General features: G+C 42.6%; 1 protein-coding gene across 11 annotated transcripts in view; it reads left to right on the top strand.

Annotated features, from left to right (window-relative positions):
* Positions 1–17,720, top strand: part of cast (calpastatin) — a 228,683-nt gene that overhangs the window by 203,697 nt on the left and 7,266 nt on the right. For 8 of the 11 annotated variants that reach the window (XM_041185929.1, XM_041185935.1, XM_041185940.1 and 5 more), the window contains 6 exons: positions 655–780; positions 7,504–7,560; positions 9,032–9,121; positions 11,677–11,772; positions 14,718–14,780; positions 16,498–16,596. In XM_041185929.1, the coding sequence (XP_041041863.1) occupies positions 655–780; positions 7,504–7,560; positions 9,032–9,121; positions 11,677–11,772; positions 14,718–14,780; positions 16,498–16,596 (531 nt within the window). The remainder of the gene's footprint in view (positions 1–654; positions 781–7,503; positions 7,561–9,031; positions 9,122–11,676; positions 11,773–14,717; positions 14,781–16,497; positions 16,597–17,720) is intronic. The other 3 variants (XM_041185937.1, XM_041185934.1, XM_041185933.1) reach the window with 2 other exon arrangements.

Raw genomic sequence — 17,720 nt, 5'->3', positions numbered from 1 at the left:
ATTCCAGGAAAGAGTTGAATGAACCTTCTCTGAACAAACACAGTTATCCCCTTTCTCAAATAAGGAGACCAAAACTGCAAACGGTACTCCAGATGTGGTCTCACCAAGGCCCTGAACAGCTGCAATAAAACGTCTATACTTTTACATTACATTCCTCTTGTAATAAATGACAACATTCCATTTGCCTTCCTAATCACTTGCTGTACCTGCATGCTAACTTCTTGTGATTCATGTACCAGGACACGCAGATCCAAGTGTATCACCATGTTTTGCATTCTTGCTTTTCTATTCTTCCTGACAAAATGGCAAGCTTACATTTTCCTACATTATACTCCGTCTGCTAATTTTTTGCCCACTCCGCAAACCTGCCTATATCCCTTTGCAGACTCTCTACCTCCTCTTGATAACATACTTCCCTACCTATCTTGGTGTCATCGGCAAATTTAGCAACCATGCATTTGACCTCTTACTCATCCATGTCATTGATATGAGTAGCATAACATGTAAGTGAAGGGAAAGGGAAATTGTGCAGTTAAAGACAATTACTGATGGTGATTTCTTATTTTCTGCTTCAGTATTGAGGGGTTGGGGCCTTTTGTGTTCTTGAAATATCTTGGCGATGGGTTAACTACACTTATTGTATTGTTCTCACAGAGTATGACAGAAGGTGATGTCCTGGAGTCTCTGTCAGCAGACTTTACCCACAGCTCTCCAGCTCCAATTTCAAAATGTTCAGCTCCAACTTCTCACTCTGCAGCTCCGCCATCTATGCAGAAGGAGGTATGGCTTCAATCTTAAACTGCTAGAGACTGAAGGAGCAGTCGATTGGGAATTCTGAGGGCCATTTTTTATTTTTGGTTTTGCAATCTGATTGGTCATGTGGTTATCTGTAACCAATAAGAAAAAGTGATTATTACTGACTAGGATGGAAACAGAAAGGATCCACGGGACTGGATTTTACGTGCCTCCACCGGGCATGTTTATGGCGGGGGGGGCACATAAAATAGGGTGGGTGCCCAGCCCATCATCTTCCCATCCACTCCCAAACTCACCCCGTAACATGCCATATGTATGTAAACAAATAATTAAGGGTCATTTGGATTTGACAACAAGCCAATTGACCCAATAATACATTGTCCATGCCACAATACAGTTAATGTGGGCAGGCAGACAGGATTGGGCAGTCTTCTTGGGACTGTTTTCAGTCCCACAGCATCCACTACTGAGCACTTAGCGCTGCCAGATTGGCCGACAGCCCCAAGGGCAAGACTTCCTCCTCGGTGAGGGGTGGAAGTCCCACTGTTAGCCAATTTCACCCGCCTGCAGCATGTTATGGCTGGGTGGTGTTATGGAGTGAATAGGTTTCCAGCATACTTTCCTCCCGGGCTGGAGAGGGGCAAGCCGCTCAGGCCCCCCACCCCTGTAACATGCAGCTAATGACGTCACCTTCTCACATTTATTGATAAAGATACAATCTCTTTTGTAAATTAAGAATTTTTTTTGCAAATTACACTTCTTATACCAGGACAGGTTGAGGGAATGGTTAATAAAGCATACAGTATCCTTGGCTTTAATAACAGGTTCATAAGAGTACAAGCGCAAGGAGCTTATGGTGAACTGGTATAAGCCAATCATTTGGTCTCAGCTGGAGTATTGCATCCAGTTCTGGGTGCTGCATTTTAGGAAGGATGGGAAGACTTAGAGTGCAGAAAAGATTCATGAGAATGGTTCCAGGGATGAGGAACTTCAGTTATGAAGATAGATTGGAGAAGTTAGGATTGTTTTCCTTAGAGAAAAGAAGAGTGAGAGGAGATTTGATGGAGGTATTCAAAATCATGAGGGGTTTGGACGGAGTAGATAGAGAGAAACTGTTCCCAACTCCTGAAAGGATCAAGAACTTGAGGGCATGGATTGAAAGTAATTAGCAAAAGAAGCAATAGTGATATGAGAGACATTTTTGTGCAGTGGTGGTTAGGGTCTGGAATGCTCTTTCTAAGAGTGTGTGGAGGCAAACTAATTTGAAGCAATCAAAAAGGCAATTAGACTGTTATCTGAAAAGAGATAATGTGCAGGGTTATGAGGAGAAAGCAGAGAGGATCGGTACTGGGTGAGTTGCTCATTTGGTACAGATACGCTGGACCAGGTGGCCTCCTTCTGCACCATAACAATTCTGTGATTTCTTGCTTCATTTTAGGGCCTGATACTGCAAAGGCTATGAGCCCTGACAATATTTCAGACATAGTACTGAACACTTGTGCTCCAGAACTAGCTGTGCCCTTAGCCATGCTGTTCCAGTACAGCTGCAACACTGGCATCTACCTGGCAATGTGGAAAACTGCCCAGGTATGTCCTGTCCACAAAAAGCTGGACAAACCCAACCCAGCCAGTTACCACCCCATCAGTCTACTCTCGATCATCAGTAAAATGGTGGAAGGTGTCATTGACAATGCTATCAAGCAGCACTTAATCAGCAATGACCTGCTCATTGCTTGGTTTGGGCTCCACCAGGGCCATCAACTCCTGAGCTCATTACAGCCTCAGTTCAAAAATGGACAAAAGAGGTGAGCTCTACAGGTGAGGTGACTAATCATATAACTAGGGATGTAGATAGGACTTCAAACTAATTAGTGGGGAGGAAGGTTCAATTGAATGGAAGTTTAAAAAATCAAAAAGAAACGAGAGAGCAGAGGTGCAGGGTAGTCAAGAGGCAAACAATAAAGTGTGACAGGAAGGAGCAGAAAATATAAGCAGAAGAGTGCAGCAGAAATTAGAACCAGAATGAGTAATAATGGTAGAAAGTCAAAGCTTAAGACTCTTTATGTGAATGCACGCAGCATTTGTAACAAGATAAATGAGTTGGTGGCACAAATAGAAATAAATGAATATGACTTGATAGTTATTACAGAGATGTGGTTACAGGGTAACCAAGACTGGGAACCCAATATTCAAGGGTATTCAACGCTCCGGAAAAATAGGCAAAAAGGAAAAGGTGGTGGGTAGTTTTGTTAATAAAGGAAGGTATCAGTGCAGTGGTGAGTAGTGATATAGGTGCAATAGATTGTGATGTGGATTCAGTTTGGGTGGAAATAAGGAATAGCAAGAGGAAGAAGTCATAGGTGGGAGTCGTCTATAGGCCCCAAAGAGTCGCCTCACTGTAGGACAAAGTATAAATCGGGAAATAATGGAGGCATGTAAGAAGGGTGCTACAATTGTCATGGGTGATTTTAATCTGCATATTTACTGGACAAATCAGATTGGCAGGGGTAACGTGGAAGACAAATTTGTTGAGTGTATCCAGGATTGTTTCTTAGAGCAATATGTTGCAGAACCTACCTGGGAACAGGCTATTTTCAATCTAGTAATATATAATGAGGTAGGATTAATAAGAGATATCATAGTTAAGGATCCTCCAGGGGATAGCGATCACAACATGGTAGAATTTCAAATTTAGTGTGAGGATGAGCAACTGAAGCCCCAGTGTCCTCAACTTAAATAACGGCAATTACAGAGGTATGAAGAAAGAGTTGTCTAAAGCGGGCTGGGAAAATAGACTAAGGGGAAGGTCAGTGGATGAGCAGTGGCAGACATTTAAGCAGATATTTCATAATGATCAGCAAAAATTTATCCTGGTCAAAAAGGAGGACTCGATGAGAAGGATGAACCACCCGTTGTGGTCAAAGAGAATATCCAATCAAAAACTAAGGCACACAAAGTGACAAAAATTAGTGGTAGGCCACAGGATTGGGAAATTTTTAGGAACCAGCAGCGATGACTAAAAAGCTAATAAAGAGGGAGAAAATTGACTATGAAAGTAAATTGGCAAGAAATATAAAAACAAACATCAAGAGTTTCTACTGGTATATAAAAAGAAAGGGAGTAACTAAAGTGAGTGTGGGACCCTCAGCGGATGTGACTGGAGAATTGATAACAGGGAACAGGGAAATGGCAGATAATTTAAACCAATATTTTGCATTGGTCTTCACGGTGGAGGACACTATAAACATCCCAAAGATATCAGATAAGCAAGGAGTTAATGGGAGGAAAGATCTTGTAACAGTCTCTATCACGAGGGACAAAATATTCAACAAACTAATGGGACTAAAGGCAGACAAGTTGCCAGGACCTGATGGCCTGGATCCTAGGGATTTAAAGGAAGTGGCTGCAGAGATAATGGAGGCATTGGTCAAAATATTCCAGAACTCGCTGGATTCCGGGAGAGTCTCAGTGGATTGGAAAACGACAAATGTGAAGCCCCTGTTCAAGAAGGGAGGGAGACAAAAAGCAGGAACTATAGGCCAGTCAACCTAACATCTGTCGTTGGGAAAATGCTAGGTCCATTATCAAGGAAGAAATAGGACATTTAGAAAAGCTTAATGTAATCAAACAGAGTCAACATGGTTTTGTGAAAGGGAAATCATGTTCAATAAATTTAAGCAAGAGTTCTTTGAGGATATAACAAGCAGAGTTGATAAAGGGGAACCGGTAAATGTAGTGTATTTGGATTTCCAGAAGGCATTTGATAAGGTAACACATAAAAGGTTATTGCACAAGATAGGAGCTCACAGTATTGGGGGTAATGCATTAGCATGGACTGAGGATTGGTTAACACACAGAAGACAGAGTCGGGATTAATGGGTCTTTTTCAGGTTGGAAAGCCATAGCTAGTGGAGTGCCAAGGATCAGTCCTGGGGCCTCAATTATTTACTATCTATATTAATGACTTGGAGGAGGGGGCAGAGCGTAACATTCCAAATTTGCTGATGAAACAAAAATAGGTGGGAGGACATGTTGTGATGAGGACATTAGGAATCTGCAAGGGGGTATAGATAGGGCTACCCCAAAGAGTTGTGGAGATTAGATCACTGAAAGTGGTTAAAGAGGAGGTAGATAGATTTTTGAAATGAAAGTATTTAAAGAGGTAGATAGATTTTTGAAACATCGGGGAGTTGAGGGCTATGAGGAGCAGGCACGAAAGAGGAGCTGAGGCCTGGGGCAGATCAGCCGTGATCTTATTGAATGCTGGGGCAGGCTTGAGGGGCTGAGTGGCCTACTCCTGCTCCTATTTCTTATGTTCTTATGAGAGTGACTGCCCTTTACATCATGGCAGCATTTGACCAGGTGTGGCATCAAGGAGCCCTAGCAAAACTGGAGTCAATGGGAATCGGGGGAAACTCCCCACTGACTGGAGAAATACCTAGCACAAAGGAAGATGGTTCTGGTTGTTGGAAGTCATTCCCAGGTCATCACTGCAGGAGTGGCTACAAGAGCAGGTCAGGGGCTAGGAATCTTACAGTGAGCAACTCATCACCTGACTCCCAGAGCCAGTCCACCATCTACAAGGCACAAGTCAGGAGTGTGATGGAATACTGTACCCTTGCCTGGATGGGTGCAGCTCCAACAACACTGAATAAGCTGGACACCCTCCAGGACAAGGCAACCCGCTTGATTGGCACCCTATCCATTCACTCCCTCCACCACCGTTACACCGTCACTGGGTTAAAATCCTGGAACTCTCTCCCTAACAGCACTATGGGTGTACCTACTCCTCAGGAACTGCAGTGGTTCAAGAAGGCAGCTCACTACCACCTCCCCAAGTGCAATTAGGGATGGGCAGTAAATGCTGGCCTAGGCAGCAACACCCACATCCCATGAAAGAGTAAAAAAAACTATTTTCTTGGACATCTCTGAGGCGTTAAACAGTATGGTTGGCTTGGTCTTGGGTTAATACTAAAACCACTCTCGATTTGGTCATGAGGAGACATTCCATCGAAATTGAATCATGACCAGCTTTCTGTACCTCTTCCTTTTGTTTGGTGGATGTCTCTATATCAGGACAGTCACGACCTCAGTGGAAGTAGGTATCAAATATTCATCTCTCCTCCCTATGACAGTATGGGCTGTTGTTCAAGTTTTTTTCATTCATTCATTCATGGGTGTGGACGTGGCTGGCTAGGCCAGCATTTATTGCCCATCCCTAATTGCCCTTGAGAAGGTGGTGATGAGCTGCCTTCTTGAACCACTGCAGTCCATGTGGTGTAGGTACACCCACAGTGCTGTTAGGGAGGGAGTTCCAGGCTTTTAACCCAAAAAGTACATTTACATTGTTTGGAAATTGGATTTGCTTCATTCCAACTCACTAAAATAATTGAAAATCCAAACCTCACAATCCTGCAGTTATACTGACATTGTGACCACCATGACTTTTAAGTAAATATTGCAGCCTACAGGATCTTTCACAAGTGCAGTGAGTATTACCATAGTAGAAAGAAAGGATTTAAGTAAGGCTAATTAGAGTGTAAACACTTTGGGTAGAACTAAAAAGCAGCAAAAGAAATCAGACACTGGTGCAGGTTATATATTGACCGTCTGATTGATGTGGTTCAGGACAAAGATCAAGACAGCATATAGGACAAACAAGAGTTATTATGGGATTACATATTTTTCACATAGACTGGGAGAATAGTAAAGGCAGTAATTTTCTAGAATTTCTATTTGGGAGAGCATTCTAGATCAAGGGGAGGAATTTTGTGGAATAGTGTAATAGGGGTATTAATCAAGCAGGAGCCCATTTTACATCTCCTAATTTTATCGTAAAACACTTTGGTTTCCAGGTTGCACTAAATCTCTTTCCCTTCAGATTGGTCAACTGGTCTTTTTCCACTCAGCAAATTTCTTAAAGGTTTTGTTTGTGTGCTGGATGTCGAGCTTAATTTGACAACTCATATAATATCAAATTTTAACAGTTTACCAAAAGTGGGGTAGGAATGTTTCTGGAAACCTGGGTTGGAATTTTCAGATGGCAGGGTTTCCCACCCCACCACCCGAAGAGTCATTGGGGAACGCATCCCCATCGATGATGACAGCCCCACAGCCATTTAACAACTGGAGACGGGACTTCGACCACCACACACACACAACACCACCCACCCCTCCCACACACACACACACACACACACACACACACACACAAGGGCCTCAGAGAGCTGCTGGCCAATCTGACTAGCAGTTCTGTTGTGACAGCAGCGCCACCAGGAGCAGTGGGACTACAGACAGCCCCCATAGGACCAGATAGGTCCCTGGTCCCATGGAGGGGACAGGAAAGGAGGCCTGGGGAGAGCGGCATGGGGTTGTGGTAGAGAGGCAGATGGGATAGGGAGCACCTATGGGTGGGTGGGGGGCAGATTTAAGACGTCAGCAGGGAGGGTTGTCCAATCTGGAAAGGGGGCCAGGACCAGTGATGGAGGAAACCCCTCCTTTCCCACCTCGGGCATGAACAGGGTGATCTGCCGACACCACTATCCACCCCGGACTCCTCCCACCAGCCTCAAAATTGTGGCCCTAGGCTTCATTCATCCCCCATAAAATTGCAGCAAGTCGGAGAATTTTATGGCCCCTCCCCCCCAATCCCTCTCCCACAACCCCGCAAAACCCAATAGTGGGGGACCGTAAAATTTTGCCCTAGTGTATGAACAAATGACAATGAGATTTCCTTTTCTTACAAAGGCACCTCTGAAAGCTTCGACAGCTGCCTCAGTTACTGCAAGTCAGAGTGGCACTAAGGTAAGTGAGCAAATAAGAGTAACATCTGTAACCTAGGGATTTCCGTTTGCAATAGTTTACAATAGAAACAGACCAGTGAGTTAGGGCCTCATTTTAGGAGAAAAGGTTAAACGTAAATTGATACTGGACTCAAAATATTGAGTCTGTAAAAGGACACATTTTTCTTTGGATCCAGATCTTAACAGTTGCCATGCACAACAAATTCAATTTGAGGGTTCTCCTTTCTATTTGCTCTCGGTCCTGTCACCTCTGTGTCCTCTCTTCACATCTCCCACTGTGATCTTGTGCCTTCCTAGCACATCAATTTGCCCTTTGAATGAATAAGAATACTTTGTGATAATTTCCTTATCACAGGTTGGATATTGAACCTCTGCTAACAATGATCTGATATTAACTGGAAAAAGGATGGGTGATGTGGGGTGCAGGAAAATCCTAGTTGGCAATGTGAAGGCCCTGCTGAATGCTTTCTTCCTTTTCCCATCCAGCAGCTGACTAAATTGACAGGCTCTTGGTTGCTTGGCAGGAAAACCAATAGCAGGGGGCCACAGCCAGAGGCCTCTTAGAGATAGTACCTGGTAATCAGGAAGGAGTCGTGGGCTACAGCTCAAGGCTTGAGGAAAGGAGTTGGGGAGGGGATAGTGATCACGCCACTGGTTGCAGATAGGGGCTTTTAGGGAACGTGTCGCTGATCATGGCAGGGCAGAAGGGAGGAAAAAGGATTTTTTATGTAGTACTGGCTGCAGCACACCTACTCCTCCTGAGTGCTGTGAAAAGCAGTTACCTTCTGGAGCCAGTGGCTGTCACCTCCATTTTGCTGCCAGTTTTCCAGAACCCTAGGAAACCTGACTGACAACTATTAAAAAATAATTAATTAACCCAAACTCTGAATTGCATTAGGGAAACCTGATTTAAATATAATAGTAAAGTCTTCCATCTCTTCGAGGCGGGACACATGTTAGTTGTAAAAGTGGCAGCAGCTACATTTGTGTCAGCTTACCACTGGGTTTTTGTTTTTAGCCATTTATCAATCCTCCCCACACCCCTGCCCAACCTCCACCTGCCTTTCATGGGTGGCTTGGTATTGAGGCCTATATGGTTGACACCACTTAGCATATCACCAGCAATGACATCCCCTCCTATACCCTGACAATTTGCTGCAGAGGTCCCAAGGTTTCATGCTGTTCTCTATCTACATGTCACTTTTTGCTGACATTATCCTTGAGAATTGGACCAGATCACAGAATCATGAATTGACCTGTCACTTCACTGATATAGAGAATGGGGCTGAAATTGTTTGGGTCACGTCTTCCCCTGTTGGCACTGCTGAACTTGGTGTCAATTTTAGGAAGCTGTGTTATTTGCCTGGAGCAGGCAGGTTAAACCCTTCAGTAACATATTTCACTGCTGTCAGAATATGTCTCGAGTGCGATTGGGCTGAAATTTTCAAAACACACCTTTTATGTCTTTAAAGGTTAAAGATCCGGTTACACTTCTGGCAGAAACTCTTCCAAGTGAAGCACCAGACAAATCAGGACCTAAATACACTGGCCCTGTGGTGAAGGTACACATGAAATTTCTTTCCTGAGGCTTTCAGTCTTTGAATAAGATTCCTGATACTGCATCATGCATTGGTCAGTTTCTTGGTCGAGTTCATATACATCTGTACACATGAAATCAGTCTGGTTAGCCTGGCCTGTTACAGTCCAGTGACATACACAGTAATGGCACCCTCTGCTGTTCCCAAATGCACTACTTGGTGCAAAAACAAAAATTGCTGGAAAAACTCAGCAGCTCTGACAGCATCTGTGGAGAGAAAGACAGAGTTAACATTTCGAGTCCATATCAGACTTCATACGAATTCGAAATGTTAACTCTGTCTTTCTCTGCACAGATGCTGTCAGACCTGCTGAGTTTTTCCAACATATTTTGTTTTTGTTTCAGATTTCTATCATCCGCAGTATTTTGCCTTTATCCACTACTTGGTGGCCCTATTACCTTATTTTTAAATCATAAGAATGCATGTTATTCTACCATGCTTGAGAGTTGGTGCTGTACCATTGCCTGAGTGTCCTAAAATAACAATTTGCATTTATACAACATTTTTAGGTTAAAAAAAATGTCCAAAAGTGCTTTGCAGAGAGGCAAGAAAATAAATGGAGACCAAGCCAAAGGAGAGAGTGCAATTGGTGATGATGGCTTGGTCATGCAGTTGCATTTTAGGGAGGAATTCTTAAAGAAGCAAAGGGAGATAAAGAGTAAGCGTTGTCAGGGAGGGAATTCCAGAGCCTGGGTAAAGATAACTGAAGGCTCACCCACTAATGACAGGGCAAAGGGGAATGAGGATGTGGCGGTGATAAGAAAAGCCATCACTGGGGGGATACATTGCAGGCAAGAGTGGAAGAAAGATAGGGTAGTTCCACTGAGCTTGACAGTGGAGGAGATGCATTGGAGGAGGAGGCTGCTCAATCATGTCAAAAGTTACAGGGAGTTCAAGGAGGGGTAATGCATCACAAACAGCCACAGAGGATCTCATTGTGATCCTGGTTAAGGTTGTTTTGTTGCTGTGGCAGAGGCAGAAACCAGACTGTGGACATTCAAAAATTGAGCTGGGGAAAGTTGATCAGACATTTGGGAGATGGCGACACAATTAGGGAGAGGGAAGGGAGGTTACTGATGTTAAAGATGGGACTGTAGTTTGCAACAACAGAGGGTTGGGTTTTTTTATCAGGAAAGGGGGATGATGATGGTGATTTAATTAGATTCTATGTGAGGAAAGGGCACTGCATATAATATTGCTTAGCTTGGAAGCCAAGAAGGACCTTGGGTGGTCAGCAGCAACAATGAGAATCTGGTCAAGTCAGCATGAGTTGAATCTTTTGGAGAAGATGAGCTTGGAGAGAGCACGAGGGAAGAGAGGAGAGAGATTGGACATAAATGTCAGTTTGGAGCTAAGGCAGGAAGGAATCTAATTTTGTTTAGTGAGCAAGGAGAAGGGGAGATTGCAACAGAGGTGGCTGGATGGATGATTTAAATCTTAGTTACAGAGAAAGAAGGAAAGAACTTGTATTTTCTGGCATCATTCATGATATTAGGAAGTCCCAGCTAGATGTAAGAATTTCCATATACATCTTAACGCGCTCCATCCTATGCTCAAATTCTCTTTTGAGGTTGAGCAGTCTAACTTGCTCCCTTCCCTTGTTGTGCTAGTTGAGAAATCCACTGATGGGTTCATATAGCTCCACCTGCTGTAAGATTGGCCTTATCAGCAATCTTGTAAATAAAGCCCTTGCTATTTGGTCACCTTGCAAGCTTGATGCAGAAATAGAGCACATCAAAGCAATCCTGTGAGACAATGGCGATCCTGATCAGATCATTGTTCACTAAGTACTGCGCAAACTTACAAATGGGCCGAAGGCCACCACATTCAGACCAGAAAAGTGCCTGCTCTACCTCAAATTACCCTGAAAAGGCGAAATATCTCAAAAATTTGAACAACAGGTAAACAAACTTGTTTCATACTGCTGCTATGCCGTGGCAACATGAGTGGTATTTTCCACTAAGACGAGCTGCCGTCAGTCCAAAAAGACATTCTGGTAAGCACATGATTGTGCAACGTCATGTATGAATTTCTGTGCCAGTGCGATGCCAGGAACATGGGCTGTACATCCCTAAGATTGACTGACTGAATCAAACAGCATGTTCCTTAGGTTGCTCTTATAGGGAGAGTACAGACAATACTCAACCAGCCCATGGTTGTAAAACCCAAAACAAATACTGTTAGATGTAATTCTGTGATTGGGCAGCACTCACTGAACAATCCTGAGTTTGCTAATAGCTACATCAGCTAGCTACCCAACGAATCTAGGATAATCAGTCATGTTCATAATGTGATTCATTTACACTTGCTAGAAGTGACATATGTTCATAAGCAGGGACTCATTCTCTGCAAACAAAAGGGATATGTCCCAGCCTTGTACCTTTTTCGAATTACCCGAGTTGGGGAGCCTATAGTTCCCCATTTCTTCCTCCATGGTAATGCCTCGGCCAGTCGGAGTCTACTAGTCAGCACTCTGTTATCCTCTAGTATAAATTGTTGTGATCATTTGATATTTTCAGGAAGCTGATCATTCCAAGAAGAAGGCTGAACTTGTTGGAGAAACTGAAGAATCTATACCTCCTGATTACAGATTTACAGAGCAAGCTGATCCTAAGGTTCAGACCAACAATTAATTTGTATTAATTCAATTATTGTTACAGTACTTTACTTTCAAAATATTTCCTGTATGCATAAGAACATAACAAATAGGTGCAGGAGTAGGTTACATGACTCCTTGAACCTGTTTCACCATTTAGTAGGAGCATGAGGGTGAGCTCGTGGGTGAGTTTTCCTAAAAAACGTGAAGGCCGCTTGGCCTTTTCACCTGCCCACCAACCTTAAGGTTGGACGGGCAGTGTTAACAATTGCATTAATCACTTCCTTAATGGCCTTAATAAACCGTTTAAATATCGGCAGGTACGCAGCTGACTCCAGCACGCCCCCGCTGAATGGAACATCGCAATGACGTAGGGACGCACACCCAACGGCATCAAGTGTCATTTTACGCATTGGCGTGTTGGGTCTGCCCCTGCACACCAGCTGAAAAATCCTGCCCCAACATTTAGTTTCTTACCATTTAAAAATATTCTGTTTTTTCATTCCTATTGCTAAACTAAATAATCTCACACGTTCCCTCATTATACTGCACCTGCCACCTTTTTGCCCACTTGCTTAACCTGTATATCTCTCTGCAGACACTTTGGGGGAAGATTCTTCTAGCAGTGCTATGCAGACTGTGTTGATTCCCCAGGGAAAGACAGTGTCATGGATGCATGGCCCATGTGGTGTTCCTCAATTTTTTGAATATTAGAAATACTTTTATAATTTATGGCACAACAGCAAAAATGATCCTAAAATCTCAGTACTTCTTGAAATGTGAATACTGAATAGTTATTCTAAAACTAACGTCAGTACACACGAATGCTCACCATTGTTTAATCCAGTGACATAGTAACTTGGTGCTGTGGCTGTTCAACTTACTGATCAAATGAATCTGTTATTAGTGGTAATGGGGCACTACAAAAATCATAATAGGATTGTGCCAAGGCAACACGATTAATGAAAGAGAAATCTTGATTGACAAGCCTGTTTGAGTTTGTAAGGGTGTAACTAATGGGATATATAAGGGGAACCAATGTATATAGTGTATTTGGATTTTCAAAAAGCATTCAATGAAATGCCGCACAAAAGTTATTACACAAAATTTGGGTTTATGGGATTGGGAGTATTATACTAGTATGGATTGGGTATTGGTTAATGGACAGAAGACAGAGGGAAGGAAGAAACATACCATTTTTCCAACTAATAGGGTACCGCATGGATCATTGCTTGGTCCTCATCTATTACTATCTGAATCAATGACTGAGATGAGGGGATTGAGTACAATGTATCCAAATTTATTGATGATGCAAAGTTGGGTAGGAAAGCACACCATGAGAAGGACACAAGGTGGCTAGGGAGGGTTTAAAAGGTTAAATGAATAGGCAAGAACATAGCAAGTGAATATAATGTGGAGAGATGTGAAGTTATCCATTTTGGCAGTAAAAATAGAAAAGCTGAATACTCCTTAATGGTGATAAACTCGGAAATATTGATAATCAGAGGAATCTGGATATCTTTCTACAGGAATCGCAAAAATTTAACATGCAGGAACAGCAAGCAATTAGGAAAGAAAATTGTATGTTTGTCTTTATCACAAAAAGATAGGAGTATAAGAGTAAAGAAGTCTTAAAGCAGTAGGAGAGGGCCTTGGTGAGACCACACCTAGTACAGTTCTCATCTCCTTATCTAAAGAAGGAAACAAAGGTTCACTACACTGATTCCTGCATTGAGGGGATTGTCCTCTGGAGAGAGATTGAGTAGACTAAGCCTATAATCCCGAGAGTTTAATAGAATGAGAGATGATCTCGTTTAAACATAAAATTCTTAAGGAGCTTGACAGGGTAGACGCTAGGAGGATGTTCCCACTGGATGAGTAGTCTAGAACAGAATAGGGGTCAACCAGTTAGGACTGAAGTGAGGGCAAGTTTCTTCAGTTGTTGGGTTGTGTGAACATTTGACATTCTCTATCACTTGAGTATATACAAGTCTGAGATCAACAGATTTTTGGATACACAGGAAGTCAAGGATTTGGGGATGGTGTGGGAAAGTGGAGTTAGAAGATCACTTATTGAATGGCCCAGCAGGCTTGAGGGGCCAAATGGCCTATTCTGGTTCCTGTTTCTTTTGATTTCATGAGGTTTACATTGATATGTACACACAACATTTACACAGGAATGATTTCTCTCTCTCATGCAGAAATATTTCACTTTTTAAATTCATGGATGTGGGTGTTGCTGGCTAGGCCAGCATTTATTGCCCGTCCCTAGTTGCCTTTGAGAAGGTGGTGGTGAACTGCCTTCTTGAACCGCTGCAGTTCATGTGGTGTAGGTACACCCACAGTGCTGTTAGGGAGGCAGTTCCAGGATTTTGACCTAGCAACAATGAAGGAACGGTAATATATATCCAAGTCAGGATGGTGACTGACTTGGGGAATTTCTAGGTGGTGGTGTTCCCATGCAATTACTGCCCTTGTCCTTCTAGATGGTGGTAGTTGTGGGTTTGCAAGGTGCCATCTAAGGAGCCTTGGTGAGTTCCTGTGGTGCATTTTGTAGATGGTACACATTGCTGCTACTGTGTGTCAGTGGTAGAGGGAGTGAATGTTTGTGGATGTGGCACTAATCAAGCAGGCAGCTTTGTCCTGGATGGTGTTGAATTCTTGAGTGTTGTGGAAGCTACACTCATCCAGGCAAGTGGGGAGTATTCCATCACACACCTGACTAGTGCCTTGTAGATGGTGACAGGCTTTGGAGAGTCAGGAGGTGAGTTACACACCACAGGATTCTTAGCCTCTGACCTGCTCTTGTAGCCACAGTATTTATATAGCTAGTCCAGTTCAGTTTCTGGTCAATGGTAACCCCCAGGATATTGATTTGTGTTGCTGCTTTGCCAGCTACTTTCTAAATTCTAAATAATTCTGATGTTCCTCAGAAGAATCTGATGAAGTTGTTTCTTGTAACAGGATAAAGGTAAAGTGGCCCCTTCCTCCACTGGTCCCGGAGCAAAACCAAAGGCACCAGAGAAGGTAAGGCTCAAGGAGAATTTAGTTCCCTGTAGTACAACTCATCAGGACACTATTCCATATGTCACTGACTCTCATGAGTTTATTTAATTAAGGGTAGTGATAAAAGTTTGTTAAAGGATATCACCTCACTCAGTGCAAAGATTAAGATCATAACTCCAGCTATTGTTCAAGATTGGAGGACCCCACACTCTCATGTTCTGAGTTTTGGAAGAGACAAAATGGTATGTTTTGTCCTTTCTGTTGGGCAAGAGGACAAGGGAAACATGAAGATAGCAGAGAAATGATTATCTTATCCCATTGAAAATTTATTCCCATCGCTGCTAAATAATTTGGGCCTGTATTTTCTGGAGTTTAGAAAAATGGGAAGCGATCTCATTGAAACCTACAAAATTCTGAGGGGGTTTGATAGGGTGGACACGTGGATTGTTTCCATCACAGTCTCACAATATAAGGCCAATCCTTTAGGATTGAAATGACGAGAAATTACTTCACTCAAAGGGTTGTGAATCTTTGGAATTCTTTACACCAGTGGGTTGTGGTTGCTCCATCGTTGAATACATTTAAGGCTGGGATAGACAGATTTTTGGTCTCTCGGGGGATTGAACAATATGGGAAGCAGGTGACAAAGTGAATGGAAGCCCAAGGTCAGCCACGATCATATTGAATGGCAGAGCAGGCTCAACAGGTCGTGTGGTCTACTCCTGCTTCTATTTCTTGTGTTCTTGTGTGTTCTTCTATCTCCTGAAATGCCCATTTGGATCTTGTAGAGAAACTCCTCTCCAACTGGCATTTACCAGTTAAAGGCTCCAGTCTTAACCAAGACATTACTTCGATAAGTAGGGCCATCCTGCATCTTTAAGGTTCTTTGCCAGTTCTATTACTTCAATAGCATTGAGATTCTACACCCTGCACCTCCTTGGCAACGTGAATTCCAACAGAAGCCAGTTGTGCAAATCTGATGAACTCCAACCCAAGGAAATGGGTCTGATTTGAGAAGTTTCTCAGTCCAATTCTCTTTCTCAATGTGGTCAGGAATTAGATTTTAGAATGTGAATCAGGTTTCTGCGTAGCATTTATGGGACTGATTGACAGTGTAATCAATTTGAGACTCAACACTTTTGTTTTGCTATTTGTATGTGAAAATGTCAAAACATTAGTTTAGTTTCCCTTCATTTTTAGCTGCCACTTAATCCTTGTCCTGTTTATTGTTGGTACGAGCTGCTAATCAGCGAGCTGACTATTTGAAAGAGTTCTTGAGAATGTTTGTCTCCAACCCCCACCATTTTGACACCCTTCCTTTAATTGGTCCTGGCCCTTTACCTTTCACTTGCACTTCAATTTGTCTTAGGCTTTTGAAGGAAGGAGGGGTGGGTTGGGGTTCTGTAGATTTAAAGTGCTCTTTTTCATCCAATCCCACTTCTCACTTTGTTTTGGTCATGGTTAATAGGGGAATGCCTGCTTTGCTGTCCCACATGCTGCATTGTTGACTCAGGGGCAACACTGGCTGAGGCTGCCTGCTGACCAAGAGAAATGGCACACAGCATGTGAGGATCTAAAAGGAACAAAATTTAGCAAAGTGATGCTAGTCACACTACTTTTTAAAAAAATATTTCCATAGCATTGTAGAATTGTCTCATTTTTATGTATGAATTGGTTTGATTTTACTCTGTCTCAGATCTGTAATATGTTTGAGACTGATTGTCATGCTTCCTAACAGATACTGACAAAAGCTGATCTAGTAGAAAGTTTGTCATCAGATTTTGACTCCTGTTCTTCAGCTTCACATTCTGGGGCACAGGTGTCCAAGCAGAAAGAGGTATGGCCTATTACTACCAGTGTGTACATGTATTCCATGCTTTGAACCGTAAAATGTTTTTTCTCAAAAAGGTTTCATTCTTTAAATGACCCATTAAACAATCAAATTCCACTGTACTTGCATGTGAATGAATAGTTGTTGGATACACTAAAATCAGTGCTTGTTTTCACTTGTCAAAAGCAGGCTGGATTTTTAAGACTCCGGAATTTATTAGGATTGAGAATTAAGTACTCTAAAATTACTTTATTCCTTTATTGATTTATGTATGGATTCTCATTTTAATACCATAGAATATATTTTCATCATTAACCCAATTTGCCTTGCCCCTAGAAATTCCCTAATCTAGAATCAGTGGATGGACAACCATATGCTGCATTTCCCAGGCTCTACTATCTTAGTGCTGTTGCCCACTCAGGCATAGGATTGTAGAATCACTCCTCAGTTATCTGGCAGATTTCCCCTCTCTCTTTCTCACCTTCAACATAGAAACAGAAGTGGGCCATTCAAACCCTGGAGCCTGTTCCACCACTTAGTTGGATTGTGGCTGATCAGTACCTTAATCCTATTTACCAAGGACAAGGGAAGCTGACAGTGCTATGCATAAATTTGATGACATAAAGACTTGGATCAGCTTACTCTTAAAACATCTGCTTTCCTTTGTTCACAGCCTACCTTGCCATCTGCTATCCTTAACTCTAGGACCCATGCATGTTATATCTACTGGTGTTTTAGTAAAGCCCTTTCTCTTGAGTTTTCCGTACTGGAATATTCTGCCTCCAAATCATGTTCTCTCTCTCAAGTGAGAAATAAAAGAATCATAGGTTATAGAATTTACAGAACAGAAGGAGGGCTTTCAGCCCATTGTGTCTGTACCAATGTTAGTTACTCAACTGGATCTGTTTTCCTCTTATTGTACTAGGTGCAGCAAATAGAGAAACATTGAGTAGAAAGGCCTGCCTCAATGGTCAGATAATTCAGGTTCCTTTCATGGATTTGTGATTCTCCTTGTCCAGTTTTCCTTTATTCATTGTGCCAAATTGATCCTGCAGTAACTGAAAAAATCTGCCTGTTTTCTTAGTCCCAGGAAGGGAAATGCAACACCTGAATTCTGGCAGCAACAGTGT

The sequence above is a fragment of the Carcharodon carcharias genome, chromosome 4, assembly GCF_017639515.1.
Source record: "Carcharodon carcharias isolate sCarCar2 chromosome 4, sCarCar2.pri, whole genome shotgun sequence".
NCBI lineage: Eukaryota > Metazoa > Chordata > Chondrichthyes > Lamniformes > Lamnidae > Carcharodon > Carcharodon carcharias.
Note: the sequence above shows the minus strand (reverse complement) of the source record. Positions and strands in the feature narration are given on the sequence as shown.